General features: G+C 50.8%; 1 protein-coding gene across 1 annotated transcript; it reads left to right on the top strand.

Moving 5' to 3' along the window:
• Positions 1-2,276: 2,276 nt before the first annotated feature.
• Positions 2,277-6,540, top strand: LOC110350716 (uncharacterized). The gene is made up of 2 exons (XM_087188265.1): positions 2,277-3,448; positions 4,490-6,540. The coding sequence occupies exon 1, from the start codon at positions 2,277-2,279 to the stop codon at positions 3,186-3,188; it is 912 nt and encodes a 303-aa protein (XP_087044391.1). The 3' UTR covers positions 3,189-3,448; positions 4,490-6,540.
• The last annotated feature ends 8,839 nt before the right edge of the window (positions 6,541-15,379 follow it).

Here is a 15,379-nt window from a genome sequence, read left to right as displayed (position 1 = left end):
CCGAGCTAGCCTGTTGTAAGGCTGTGTGGAGAACTGAGGCACCTCTCCCAATTGCCAGACATGTGGGTGAGACCATCAAAGACAGCTCAACCTGGTCAAGTCACCAGCTAACTGCATCCTCCTGAGAGCCCAGACAAAATCAACAGAAGAGCCATCCAGCTGATCCCAGCCCAACTGCCAACCCACAGAATCATGACCTAATAATGATCACTATTTCAAGACACTTGCAATAGATAAATAATATAATTCTGAATGTGTACAAATAAAATTTCAGATGTCTGGGCATTTGCTTCTGCGGGGTAGGGTGAATGAAGGTATAGATGAAAAAAGATGTTGGATAAAAGCTGATAATTATTAGAGTTGGTGAGGGCTTCATTTCTCTATTCTCTTTACATTTGGTTATGTTTGACATGGAAATTTCCATAGTGAAAAAATAAAAGAAAGAAGGATGAAAAGAGGAGTAGAGGAGAAAGAAAAGAGAATAGCTCTTCTATTAGTAGATAAAGCAGTGGAGACACAAAGATGGAAAGTGAGTTCTGCTATGCAGCACAGCCAAATCTTAGCAGAGTTCATTGCTGAACACAGCTTCTCCAACTCCTGGGCCCAATGCTTTCCATTGTCTGACATGCTCAGAGCCTGGAAAGTTGGTAGGAGAAACAATACGGGGAAGAATCACCTCATCTCTTACTTGAGAAAAGCCCAGTGGCAAGTCTAAGATGTTAGAAGGTGGTGAGACCTTTGGTGACAGATGATTTTATTTGTGTGCTGTATTGTTTAGCAGTTGAGGAACAAATATCTGTTTTGCCAGGTACACGTACTATATCACATAAGAGAGAAGGAAGACCTCCTTTCTATACTCTGCCCCACGGCGTTGCCACCAAAAGCTTCCTCTGTTTTCAAAAGTGTGTAGTAACTGTGAAAGAAATAACAGGGGCTGTGTTACAGTGTGCCCGGACATCAACACTAAAAATTCATCTTCAAGTCCAAATATATTAAGGTTGTCTCTTTCCCACATGTATGAAATGAGCAAAGCTTTCATTATTCATCAAATGAGAAAATTAAGCACTGTAATTATCTGTCTCTTGCCCCAGGGTAGATTGGGCATCGTTTAATCAGACATTGCTACAGACTGCGCCTGACCATAAACAGACATTAAAGAGGTTACTTAATGAAAAAGAAAAGAGAAAAAATAACCCAAAACTTCGGCGTCTTCATAGCCAGTGTTGGTTTCCCTGAGAGCTTATGGACCTTAGAACTCAGCTGGAGTTTCAGGGGAGGAAGGAAGATTCTAGAAGATGATAACTGGGCCTGTGACCAAAAAGCCAAATACAACAAAGCCAAACTAAACTGCAATCTTTCATGTAACCCATTGGCAGGGCCCCTGCCTTGCATTTCTTGGGAGCAGGGCTCACTGAGAGGACGCACAGGGCTCTGTATTTATGTTTGATGGTTGGTCTGAAACCCTAGAGCCCCAGAGCCAGCTGGCCGAGTGCGGTGAGGCCGACGTATCGCCGAGGGCAGGCATCAGCAGCACTGGCTGCAGCGCACACACAGTCCTGCAGGTCACTGTTGTATGTGGAATCCTGGACAAGTGGGGAAGGGACTCCAGTTCTCCTTGAGTTTCTTCGAGTTACACTTAGCAGTCACATAGATGTTTCCTGTTTCACACCATTTATTGCATGAGTAGAAGTTCTCAAGTCAGGGGGTCCCTGCTTGGAGGTGGTGAGGAGGTTGCTGGCTCTTGGCCCAGTGAGGTTAAGGTCCCTGTCACCCCGGAGCCCTGGGCTTCTGGGCCTGAGGGCCACACACAGGCCGGCCTGGAGTGCCAGACACGGCGTCCTGTTCATCTGGAGCTGTGGTAACCTGCACCCTGGGCGCCCAGAAGAGCAGCTCCTCCGGAGGGACTTTGCCAGAGCCTTCCCTCCCCTGGGTGCTGGAAACCGCCATCCTCCACCAGTTTCCTCTCCCTTCCCCACATCGCTGTCCTGCCCCGCCCTCTGCGGTGCGCGCATGGAGGGCTATGAGCTAGTCAGCCTTCCACAAACCCGGGGAAACGAAACGTGACCTAGACAGTCACGCCCGCGGGCCACCGACCGGGATTCAGGCGGCGGCCAGGGACCCAAATGCCGCAGAGCTGACTGCGGCCTCTGCTATGTGGGCAGAGCTGTGGGATACACACCGGGGGGAAGGCTTCCAGGAGAATCTTCTAAGATCTGGAGTTGTTTCAGAGGGAAGCTGAGCTGTCTGCCCAGCGCTGACAGAGGCCGGTGCCAGGCATGGTCAGGGAAGGGTCCGGGCTGGGCCAGGGCAGGAGGGACAGGAAGCATTCCCAGGACCATTCACGGTGGGGGAAGGCTTTCCGCCAGGAGCCCCAAGTAGGGAGTTCAGAGACTCCGGACCTTGTGCACCGCAAGGAGCTAAGGACACGGCCCGGGCCCCCTTCGCGTCACTGCCCCTCTGCTGAGCGGGGCTCGGAGGCCCGACCTGGGGCCTCCTGTTCGACCCGGACCCCCGCAGCTCTCGCGGGCAGTCCTCGCTCCAAGACGGGACCCGTGTCTGCAGCCGGCCCGGACAGACGCCGGCCTCCCAGGACTGGCGGGGCACACGCTGGACACGGGCAGGTGGCTCGGCGGCGCCCCGGGCAGGGCCTGCGAGCAGCGAGGCGTCGGCCCTTCGGGCTTCCTTGGGCCGTGGGCCGGGTCTCAGGCGTCCGAGCCGCGTTCCCGGGGCGGACGCCAGGGGGCAGGGCGGCCGGGGCGCCCCGCAGAGGCTCGTCCACCCCGCCCCGGTACCGCCCCGCGCTGAGCCCTCTCCCCGCCTCCCGGCCACGCCGAGAACGAACGGCGCCCGCCGAGCAGGTGCGAGCCGAGGGCGGGGCGCCACCAGCCTCTCCCGCCGCTGGGGAGGAGGCAGGGCGGGAGAGAGGAAGGAAGAGGAAGCGGAGAAGGGAAGGGGCCCGCCCGTTATTTCTGGCCGGGCCGCTGCGCTACGGAGGAACTGTTGACGTGGATGAAGGGCGCTGGGCCCCGCTCCCTGCTCTCGGCCGCACCGGCCTCCTTCCGCGGCCCTCTGCGCGGGGATCGCTGTCCTCCCTCTGCCACCTCCGCGGCCTGGCAGGCCGTCGGCACCGCCTGAGTCGGGGCAGTCTGGGCCCCCTAGGCGTGGGCGCCCTCGGAGGGGACCCCTGATTCCGCGGCCTGGGGCCCCGCGGCGTTGTGGAGCAGTGTGGAGAGAAGGTGGCTGATACTGCTCCCTGGCCTGGCCCTGGGGACCTCGAGCCCTGTCCCTGGCCCTGCAGGGCCCTCACTGGCTGGTATGAGGGGCCCCTCGCCCCCATGCATACATACTTTCCACCGATGACTTACATGTATGTGTTAATGCTTATAAATAAATAGACCCAGCGCAAAAGAACATCCATGTAGACGACCCCCTTCCTCCTTCCCTGCAGGTAACAGCTTTCTTTATGTGTAAAGTTCGGGCTCATAGCAACATACACACATGTGCATTAACACACTTTATACAGAAATGGGATCAAGAGATGGAAGGAGCTGATGAGCAGTGAGTAGTCACCAAACACCAAACCCTTGGTCTGAGCCCTGGCCTTGTATTAACTCACTGACTCCTCACAAGCCTCTCTGAGGTTCGTCACTGTCATTCCTAGTTTCTAGCCAAGGACGTGGGCATTGGAAGGTTCAGTAGCCTGTTCAGGCCCACAGAGCTGCTAAGCAATGGTCAAGATTTGAGCCTGGCTCCAGAGCCACGAGTTAACAGGACTGCCTACTTTTCTATGCATGTTGCTCCATACAGTGTATGTTATTTTCTGCAACCACTGGAGATTCCAAAAGGAGTTGGTGGCTATGTGTACTTGAGATTTTTACAGGTATTAACAAAACAGTGGGACCCTGCACTCATTCTGGAAATCAAAGTCCCACATTTGACCTCCAGCAGTAAGTTCCCTCCATCTCCCTCAGGTCTGGGAGTGGGGAAGAGGGAAGCCCCCAGACCCGGGGCAGAGGCACATACAGGCCATAGAGATGAGCACTGTGACAGCTGGCCACATGGAATTAGAAGGTACCCAGACTGGTACTGGTGGCCTTGCCTGACTGTGGCCTTGTCCAACTGCGGCTGCATATCCCATGGGGGCCAAAGTGCCCACGCAAACCTGCTTCTACCTTTGACCCCTGAGGGCCTCTTGACTTCCACTCAGTTTTCTGGGACAGTGCCTTTAGAACCCTCAAAATCCTCTGAGTGCCTGTCAGTAAAATCCTTTTTTATTTTACAGTCTTTGCTGTAGGTTGTAAACCCTCCTATCTGTTACATAAAATCAGTTAGTCTGAAATCTTTTAATTTTGGCCAATCTGATAGGCCAAAGGAGAAAAAAAGAAAGGAAAAGTACTTCATGGATTTAATTTACATTTATTTGCTTTTCACTAGGGAGGTGGGGGTGGAGATCCGCTTACTTCAAATAAAATCCATTTTGCCCTTGCAGGATAACAGATCTGGAGCTAAGCAAAGGCTGCTGAGTGGACTGCAGTTTCCAGCCGGCCCTGTGGCCAAGTCCTCATCAAGAGTGTGAGGAGCCCTGCAGTAGGAACTGCTTCTGTGTTGGGTCCATGCAGAGTGGGGGCGTCTGCTCCAAGACCCCTAAGATCAGGCTGTGGCAGCACTCCAGCCATGCTGGATCAGCACCCTAAGGAAAAGCTCAAGGCTCAAGACTTAGAATTATTTTCACCATCCTCAAAGATCCTGTATCATTTTGTGGTTTTAATTAACCAAACATTTTGTACAATACTGCAAATAAGGAAGAGAACTCTTTATCTTTTGAAAACACATGTTCCTTGATTTACAGTGGGATTGTAAACCAATTCACCCATTGCAACTTGAAAATGTCTTAAGTTTAAAATGCACATGATTCACCTAGCTGGGTGAGCATCTCAGCAACACGACACACTGCAGTGCTGGTTGCCCCTTGTGATGGACAGCTGTGACTCACCATCACCACTCAGCACCACCAAAGGGTTGCACTGAAGATCGCCAGCCCTGGAGAGATCAAGATTCAAAGTTTGGTTTCTACTGAATGTAGAAATTTAGGGGCCAGGGCTGGGGATTTAGCTCAGTGGTTCCACCACCTGCCTCGCAAGCACAAGGTCCCAAGTTTGATCCCCGGTACTAAAAAAAAAAAAAATTCAGGGGCCAGGGATGCAGCTCAGCGGTGCAACATCTGCCAGGCAAGCGCGAGGCCCTGAGTTTGATTCCCAAAAGAGAAAAAGAAGAAGAAATTCAGGCACCGTCCTTCAGTTGGAAAATTGTAGGTACTACCACCATGAAGTTGGGACCACATCCACACCTGTACGTCTGTATCTCTATATCCATCTACCTGTCTGCCTGTCTTCTCATTGGCTCTGCGTCTCTGGGGAACCTGAGACAGACGAGAGACTTGCTGACTCCAGCCTCTGTGTTACTGGGTCTCTTCGTTACCGCAGCCCCCGACCCTTACTAATTTGGATGTTGATTGGTTTCCATGAGTGTGTCCACTGCTGGCTTGGCTTCTGTGACCTTCTTATCCTTTAAGGTCCTTTGCTGGCTTCATGTCACTCTCCAGGAATTGTACATATTGAGTGTATGCACCTGTTGATTGTAATATTTACTGCAAATTTGTTGAGGTTGGTCCCTAGTCTCTTTGCTTCATTTTGGGCAGCTTTCATCCTGGAGAATACATTGCAGCTCGCGATGCTGGTGACAGAAATCCCGCTGGCTCCACTGTGCTGCAGAGGCTACTTACTGAGCCATCCGTCTGCCTGCTCTCTTCATGGCGCTAGAGATTCCTGCAGGAAACATAAGACATCTCTCAATTTTCATCCTTTAGTACAATTTTTAAATGTTTTTGTAAGTCCTCCAGAATTTTGGTTAGGTTTATTCCTGCATTATATTTTTTGTTGCCATTGCAAATGCTCTTTTCTACTTGGTGTAAGGAAAAGGTGTTGCTTTCTATGTCTGGTCTGTGGCCTCTTGCCATCTGACTGATTTCTGTACCCTATCAAACCTGTCCCAGGATGGTACTTCTATGAAGTACCTGAATTATCCTAGTTTACGCGGGGTTCTCTCTGAGTCTTCTGCACACTCTTGGTTTCCTTCAGATGTGTAGAGATTCTTGGTCATCCGATCCCACTTCTCAACGAGAGCCAGGACGGTGGCTGTCAAAGTACGAACCATAGATTCCTGGAGGAGAGGAGTCAGGTCCTGAGACTTTATCAAGATTGCCTACAAGGTCAGAGCTATTGAGTAGGAATACAAAGATGTTTTCTTCCCTCATGGATGTTCAGCGAGTCTACAGCATGTGTAATATCACAAGAGGTCGAGAGCAGAGCAGATAGAAAAATCCAACTGGCCATAAGCCAGACTTTGAAAAGACTTTTTAAAATTCAAAGGAATATTACTTTTCTTACTAAATAGTTTTTAGAAAAGTATAGCTATTTTCATAAATGTTATTTGAAGTAACATGCCATTGTTATTATTAAATAAAGAAATACTTAAACATTTTCTCCAGGCAAACTTCTACTACATTATATATTGAAAGGTTTAACCCATAGCAATGAAAGGACTCTTCAACAGAGTCAGCTTTCTGTCGCTGTAAAAAATACTGAGGCAATTTAACGAAGGGTCTGTTTTGGCTCACAGTGCTGCAGGGTTCAGTCCATGGTTGGTTGGCTTCCTTTGGGCTGGGACAATGCCATTCATCTTGGTAGGGAGCACATGGCAGAGCAGTCACTCACTCTGACCAGGATGCAAAGAGGAAGAGGAAGAGGAAGGGGCAAGGGTCTCCCCATTTTCTGCCAGGGCACACACCCAGTGACCTGAAGACATCTCCCTCTAGACCCTACCTGCCAAAGGTCCTATCGACTCCCAGTCGTGCAATAGCACCACCCTGGGAACCAAACATTTTTTGTTTTTCAATTCCGGAGACTGAACCAAGGGCCTTTGCGCTGAGCTTCATCCCCGGACCTTTTTCACATTTTGAGACAGGGTCTCTCTAAGTCGCCAAGTTGCCCAGGCTGAGCTTGAATTTGTGAACCTCCTGCCTAAGCCTCCCAGAGTGCTAGGGTTATAAGCATCTGCCATCACAGCCAGCTGGGAATAAACCTTGACCGTTGGAGGACATTTTAAGACCCAAGTTGTGGTAGAGAGTAGGAGTTTCTGAGCTAGCATGTCTGGGAATTCTGGTCTTGGCTACTCACTCTTGCTGTGTGAAACAGTTCTTGAACAAACTAAGCCCTCTTTCTGGCAGGGACCATCCAGCAGCTCTGGCACCACCAAGTGCTTAGGACCATGGAGCTGGGGCTTCTGGTCTGGGACTTGGGCAAGCCCTGTGTTTGCTCTGGATGCTCCTGGCAGCTCTGTCCTCAGCGCTCACACTGCACTCGGACTTCATCCAGATCCCATCTCAGCCCGGGGAGGAGCCCTTTAAGTAGTCACCCCCATTCATGTCCCATGACCTAATTCCTTCTCCTCTGCCTGCCCCCAGACTTACTTTGAAGATGGCTTCCCACCTGCGCCATTTGCAGGCACCTTGGCTATATTGGGTTTCACCATGAATCTGATCTGCTTTATATCTTCTAGAAATTCCCCTCAATGTGCTGGTGGTACTTTTCTTAGTTTTTCCAGATTTCTATTAGTTTTTGCACTTGTTCTTGTATTTCAGAGGAAGAGGCAGGTGGGTAGAAGTTCTTGGATGTGTTTAATCAGCCCATCTTGACCCCAATAGAAAAAAAATGGTCCAATGAATGAATGGATGGATGGATGGACAAGGGCTCTAGTTGTGGATCCTCAGGATAGGGAGGCAGCAGAGTCAGTACAGATCTTCCTTTAAGACAGTGCTCCTGGGCAACAGGGATTTAGCTCAGTGGTTCCGCAGCCTGCACAAGGTCCTTAGTTTGATCCCCAGTACCAAAAAAAAAAGACAGGGCTGCTGGGAGGAGCACATGGTAGACTGACAGTAGACACAATGCTGACATCTGCCTGTGTCAGGTGAGCACCTGTAGTCAGGTGAGGTCAGGTGTCTTTGAGTGGCAGTGCAGGAGCTCAGCACTGCTGCAGAACACACTGAAGGTCATAGCTAGCAGATGTTCCCTCTCTTCAGGCTATGTTAAATTGCTGGGAGGTAGGTAAGCCGTGGCAGCATAATTGTTAGAAAAGAACATGATGTCTCCCCTGTGTTCTAGTCCTGACTCTCAGGGAAAGCCTGGCTCACCTCTCCTGAACACTGGGCCCAACATAAAGAAGGAGGATGCTAGGAAGTGTCCCCAGAGAGAGGGAGCCTCTGGGATGTGAGCAGAGGATGCCGTGGGCTGCTTTGAGCTGGGAGCACCGCCCTTCCTCCTGCCCTGGGCCTGACCAGTTGGTAACATCAAGTTGGTCACGGCCGGCTTCTCCTAAAAGCAGACAGACCCTTTAAAGATGCGGTCCAGACAGCAGCAGGGAGCCTAGGGTGACCACAGAGCAAATGAGGGAAAGGAAACTTAGGCCGCCTCACAGTTAATGTAAAAGAAAACACTTCCCTCCTGAAGCAGGGGCTGAACTGTGCAGCTTGGCAAAGGCACAAACCAAAGCAAAGCCTTCCTGCTTCTCTGGAAAATCAGGCCACACCCTCCGGACATGGGAAAGGCTTTCTTCTCTATTTCAAATGACCCCGGTTCGCCTTTTTTAGATGCAAATGTTTGTTTGGTCTGCTTTGAAAGACCTTGGTGCAGCTGAAATAATTTAAGACAGCCTTACAAAAAGCGACCACTTCTTGATCTTCTACTGTGTGAACCTTCCCTGGGGCCACAGCGGGAATCACTGCACACCTGGGGAGCGGGGCTGCCCTCCCTCCCGGGCTCTTGGGACAGGCTGGGCACTGTGCAAAGGGATTCAGAGTGGCCTACGGGCAGCACCGCCGTGGGCTGTGATGACCACTGAGGGGCAGCCAGCATTTGTCATGCCAGTCACCTGTGGGAGAGGGCAAGAGGCCATGGGGTGCTCCTTTCAGCAGTTAGCTTGTGCAATTTGACTTTTTACCCCACATCCTAGAGGTACAGGATGTACGGGAACCTGTGATGGAGAAAGAACCTTCTGCAAAACATTGCGAGGACTGAATTAGTAAAATACAACGTCTCTGCGTGTCTGCAGGGGGCTGGTTAGCATAGTAATCAGTAGCGAGCATACTCTGGTCTTTGAGTCCCTTGTGTAAAATGGGCCCACATTTGCACAGAACCTGGGCGTGTCCTCCTTCTGTAGACCATTAATAATCCTTAGATGACTCACAATGCCTGATACAATGTGAATGCCACATAATGGTGCTTATTCTGTATTGTTTAGGGAGCAGTGACCAGAGAAAGGCCCGTACATGTTCAGTACAGACACAGGCTGTTTCCCTGAATAGTTTCCATTTGTGGCTGGTTAAATCCATGGGTGCAGAACTCGAGGACTGAGGTCCCGCCGTACCTAGGAAATGCCATGTGCGATGCACGCAGGTGTGAGTGGCCTGATGGCGTGTGGCGTGGCCCCTCACTACTGAAGAGTGCTAGTTACTGATCTGAGGATTCGGTGAGTCCAGGCGCCACTCTTTGTCAATGCGAGGGGATGCCTTGGTGAGAAAGCTAAGCATCAGCCCAGGGAGTTGGAACCGTAGCCTGTGCCTGGCAGGGGGCAGGAGCTGTCTACTTGCTGGTGGTTGGGTGGCTGGCCCCTCCTCTCTGCTTGGTGCCCCTGCTGGTGGCCACATGGCTGTGCCCCATGCCTCTCCTCCACTTGGCTTTACAGATGGAGACGGCCTGCCCTGTCTGCCCACCGAGCTTCTACCTCGTGTGCTGTACCCTGTTCTCAGCAGAGGATCTGCAGTTGGCTTTTACCAGACTGAAATCCTCCTCCCGAGCGGGTTGGTCCAGTGGCAGATCCTGGCATTAAATGGCCCCTGTGTGAACGGTGGTGTCTTATGTGGAAGGATGGGTGAAGCTGGACCGGCAAGGCCAGAAGGCAGGAGGGTGGAGCTGCCTCCTTTCCTACCTCACACTGTGCTGTGGCTTTTCCTCCAGCTGCAAGGGCAGCAAAAAACTGGAGCAGTCCCGCTTGTGAGCTTGTGATGGGAGAATGTGGGGCTGAGTTTAGGGCAGAGTGCTGCAGCTGGCTGGCCATGGTGTGCGAAGCTGGGAGCCAGGCAGCCTTGCACATGGAGCCTTTACTGTCTTGGGGACACCACTTAATGGAGACACGTTGGCTCACTGTGGTGTCTGAAAACAGCTCTCCAGGCTGGAGCCTGTCTTAGTCATTTTCTCATCACTAGGACAGAATACTCGACACCCACAACTTAGAAGAGGCTCATTTTGGCCCACATTTTCAGTCCATGGTCAGCTGGCTTCAAGCAGGAAGGGCGTGGTAGAGGGATCTGGAGGAGGAGAGCTGCTCGGATCATGGAGAGCAAGAAGCAGAGAGAGAAGGGAGGCGCAGGGAGGGAGATATGCCCTTCTAGGTCACACACCCAGTGAGCCAGCTCTTCCGACAAGGCCCCACCTCCCAGCAGCACTCAGCCACTGAACTCATCAGAGTTGAATCCATCAGTGAGTACAGTGTCCCCAGGACCCAACCACTTCTGAACCCCACCTCTGAGCGCCTGAGGCTTTGGGGGACATTCTTGGTCTAAACTGTATCATCAACCCTTCAGCCGGGAGAGGGACAGCTTCTCCCACTTCTGCCTGGCTTGTCCTGGGTTATCAGGCAGACATTCACAGCAGACTCCCGGGAATTTAGGAGAAGATGAAAGTCACAGCTCAGCCTGTAGGGAAAGGTGGGTTATTCCCTCACAGCACCCTGGGCAGCTGGCTAGCCAGCAAGAAAAAGATAAAAGTGAATGTTCACCTTTTATCATGACCACACTAAATTCCAAAGGGATCCAGATGGGCCAAAGATCGAAATGGGAAAAGGTGGAAAACAAATATACTGGAAGAAAATGGTTATAAAAATTTATAATCTTGGAGGAGGAGTGAACTTTTTGATTATGTTACAAAATCCTGAGGCCATAAATAGCATAATTGATTTATTCTACCACATAAGAGCCAGGTATTTCTGCATGGCAGAAGACACCCTGATTAAAATTTAGATAACAGATGATAAGAGGAAAAAAATTATACTATACCCCTAAGGTGGAATTGCCATGCAATCATTAAAAAGAATAAGTTATATTTATGTCTATGCTATGGAGAAGAGTATCACGTGGATAACAATACATGCAACTTATGCACAGGCAAAAGGTATCTGTAAATCAATAAGAAAGACATCCAACAACTGATTGGAAAATGGGCAACCGACAGAAATCCTTTCCAGGAAAGGAAAATGCTTCTAAACCTTCAAAAATATGCTTATTCCATTACACCAGGAGAACTGCAAACTAAACATTAGTGAGATCCTCTTTTCCACCTAACAGGTTGGCAGAGTCCCAGGCTTTGATGACTTGTGTGCAAATGTTGTTTTTTGGATCCAGAATGTCCCCCAAAGGCCCTTGTGTTGGAGGCTTGGTCCCCAGACTGGCAATATCAGGAGGTGCTGGCACCTCTAAGAGGCAGGGCCTAGTAAGAGGAGTTTAGGCTCTTGGGGGCATGGCCTGAAGGGGACACCCAGCCCTACCTCTTCGTTTTTCCTTTGCTTCCCAGCTGCCCTGAAGGGGGTGCCTTTCTCTGCCACGTGTCCCAGCCATACTATGCTGCCTCACCACCAGCCCTAAAGTAACAAGGCCAACCAGTCAAGGTGGAACCTCTCAAACTGTGAGCCAAAATAGCCTTTCCCTCTTCTTACACTGATCCTCTCAGGTATTTCGTCATGATATCAGAAGGCTGAGTGTCATAACGAGTGAGCTGTTGGGACATCCACCAGCATTGCAACCCTACGTGTTCTGGCCCAGCAGGCCCACTTTAGGGCTTTGTCCCTTGGGTGTACACACACATCTGCATGAGAGCACTCATCACAGACTCACTGAAGCATTGGTTGTGGTCATAAAAGGATGGAAACAGATACAGTCAACAATAACATTCATTGAACCACGTTGCATCTTAGTATGGAATTACCGTGCAATCACTAAAAAGAAAAAGATGTGTTTAGAGGTCTATGACATGGAGCAATCTTTGAAATATTTTGTTTCATGACAAAGAAGAAGCTGGGGAATGTATATGTAGAGTCTGTCGTGTGTGTGTGTGTGTGTGTGTGTGTGTGTGTGTGCGCGCGCACACACACAGAAGCATAGAAACTCCTGGAAGGGTACATAAAACATGGAAATTGGCACCACAAGTTCCCTCTGGTGGTACAGACTGAATGTTTGTGTGCCCCCAGAATTCCTATGTCGTAATCTTAACCCCCGTGTGATGAGCCTTGGGGAGGTGACTGGATCACCAGGGTGGAGACCCCATGAGGAGATTATGGAAAGGACACCAGAGGGCCTTCTGTTTCCTCTCCACCTGCAACCTGGATGAGGGTCCCAGCCAGACCCTGACCCAGGAGTTCCATCTCTGGAACTGTGAAAAATAAATGTCCATTGTTCCTAAGCCACCCTGTCTATAGTGCTGGGAATCCACCTGGTTACAGCAGCCCAAGGAGACTACGACATCCGGGGAAGGCTGGAGGGGGAGATGGATGGTAGGAAACTTATGTCTATTGTCTCTCTGTTTGAGTGTTGCCACCCAAGCATTTTCCGTCAGAGCCATACCTTTGGGAGCTGCAGCTGCCTACTGTTGCATCTTTCTCTGCTCCTGGATGGAAGTAGCACCAGCCCTGTCCCCCTTTGTCTCAGGTCTGTGCCCCCAACCCAGGAAAGGCAGACCTGAAATCTGCCCAGTGCCCTACCAGGAGGGGCCACCCTGGCCTGAGGTCTGCCTCTGCTGCTGAGAATCGGGTCCATTTGTCCAGCTGAACCCGAAAGCCTGGGCAGCTGGAGGCAGCTGGCCCTGTAAGAGGCAGTCACTGGGAGGGGAGGTGGGCCTGCCAGCTGTTACCCCTAGCAATGAGCATTACCTGGCATTGCTGGTGCCCCCAGGGGATCCCCTCTGTGCCTGTCCTAGGAGATGCACCCAGGAGACATCAGTCCAGTCCACACTGTCCTGGGAACCACTGCTGTCCAGGCCACAGCCACTGAGCAACTGTGCTCCCCTCCCCCATCTGCTCCCGACCGGGAAACAAAGGGCCCTGAGGTCCAGGCCACTCCCCATAGGAGAAGGAGGGGATTGTAACTAACAGACGCTTTTCTTCTACTAGGCGAGGTACAGTGAAATGCATACTTTTCTAAATGTCTAACAATGCCGTGGTTATTAAACATAATACCCCAAGCTTACCGGCTTCACTGAAATACAGCTGAGTTATGCACCCCTGCTACATAGTGTAGACATTTTCCAAGAATCTGAAGGCCACAGTGGTGGGAAGAAGGCCACGTCCTTGCGTCTGATTTGGCAGTGTGCTCCAGCAGGGCCTTGGGTGTTTGGGGCACCAGGCAAAGCTTCATGCTCAGATGGCCCAGACAGCTGCAGGAGGTGAGCAGATGCAGACACAGCAGCAGGCCTGGTCCCCTCGGCCATTCAGACATGGTCACCTTCACCAGCCCGTGCTGAAGCCTGCAGCTGAGGAGAGAGCCTCGTTCTCTCAAGGGTTAAACCTGTGGCTACACAGAGCAACTCACCTGCCCTTGCACAATGAACACCCCCAGCTACCCAGCTTTATCACGCCAGTCATTATTGCTACTGAAGCCAGATGTAACTTTGAGGGTGGGGAAAAGAAACTTGAAAAGTCGGTAGGCAGATGAGGAGCCTACTCCTCTTCCTTTCAAACTGTCATCAGCCAGACGCTTCTCAGCTGCCATCTTGTACTATTATTATTGCTGTTTTGCACTGAGGCTCTCTTCTGTGGGTGAGGGGAGGGGGTGAGCAGAACCTCAGAGGCGGCATACATCCCCCGGGTGCCACACTTGGTTGGTGTCTGAGTCATGAACCCATAAGCAAGGGCTCAGAGCTGCAGAGGACACTGGCTTCCCTGGCTGTGCACACCAGCACAAGTGTGCAGTGTTATCATGGGGCTTAGCTCCTCTTCCTGGGCCAATGAGGGCAAAACAGAACCCAAACGGGAGACACAGCTTGCCCAAGGGGCTGCTCTGATGGTCGCCATCTTGGAAATGCTGGACCACCGTGAGCTGAGTGCTTCCTCACAGTATCTCTGGAAGTGGGCACCTCTGTTATTCCCATTTTCCTGATAGATAGACTGAGATGTGAGAGTGATGAGGCAGGGAGCAAGAAGCCAGGACTTGAGGGGCAGAGAGGGACGATGCCAAGGACAGGTCCAAGAGGAAGCAGGGGAGCCACAGGGTCAGTCCACACTGTCTAGGAAGCCAGCAGGACCCCAGGTCTCCACGGGGCTCACAGGCATTCCTGGAGGTTGTTCAGAAACACTGAGGAGGGATGGTGCTGGGCTCAGGCACCCTAGAGAGCCAGGAGTGAGATTCTGGACTGAAAAGTGGATTGAGGCATAAAAAGAAAGACTTTACACACACCATGTTGACCCCAAATCCCCTTCCTCACTCAGCTCCCAGAAAGCCGGCAGCCTCAGGCAGTGCATGCATATGTCCCTAGATGAGAGAATTAAAAATGCTTATGTAGGAAAGACGACTTCACCCACCAGTCTAAAACCACCCCCTGCCATCAAGAAGTCTCCAGGAGCTCTGGAGCACCACACTCTCAGTTGTGCATGGATTGTCCAGGAGCATTGAACATTTGGGAGAAGCTATCAGCATGGAGTAAAACAAACAAACAAACAAACAAACAAACAACAGGAAAAAGGCAATCAGAGCAATGAGAGAGAAGGAAACCAAAGACAAGCTCAAATGATGCTCCAAGACTCATATTCTCAGGGAGAGGAGAGAGGGTATTGCATCCAAGAAAGGGTGAAGAAGTGGCAATCTAAGCACAAGCAAGGGGATATCTAATAGGAGACAGAATCAAGGAAGTCTCTTGACAGGGATAAAAGACAACTGAAGAGCCAATGAGATGATTCAGCATCTGACTAACAGGAGTTATGGAGGGAGAGAGCAAAGAGAGAGACATCCTCAAAGAAATAATATAAGAAAAGTATCCATTCAGGGACAGAAGCCTGCAAATGGACTGTGTGAAATACCACCAGAATAGACTTTTAAAATTCAAATACCAAGGTGTGTCATTGAGGAAGCTGAAGGCTTCAGGGATAGAGAAAATCCTACAAACTAGAGGTTGGAGGCCGGGGAACAACACATACAAAGGCTTAGGGATTAGAATGGCACTAGACTTCACCATAGAAGCACCTGGAAGACAGAAGATGATGGAATAATGCCTTCGCAATATGG

This window comes from Heterocephalus glaber, unplaced genomic scaffold (genome assembly GCF_053883595.1).
Source record: "Heterocephalus glaber isolate CG9 unplaced genomic scaffold, H.glaber_assembly_v1.0 deba00001531, whole genome shotgun sequence".
NCBI classification, from domain to species: domain Eukaryota; kingdom Metazoa; phylum Chordata; class Mammalia; order Rodentia; family Bathyergidae; genus Heterocephalus; species Heterocephalus glaber.
Note: the sequence above shows the minus strand (reverse complement) of the source record. Positions and strands in the feature narration are given on the sequence as shown.

Bases quoted from the DNA above. Each gene is read 5' to 3' on its own strand.
- LOC110350716 (XM_087188265.1), top strand. From the start codon at position 2,277: ATGGTCAGGGAAGGGTCCGGGCTGGGCCAGGGCAGGAGGGACAGGAAG.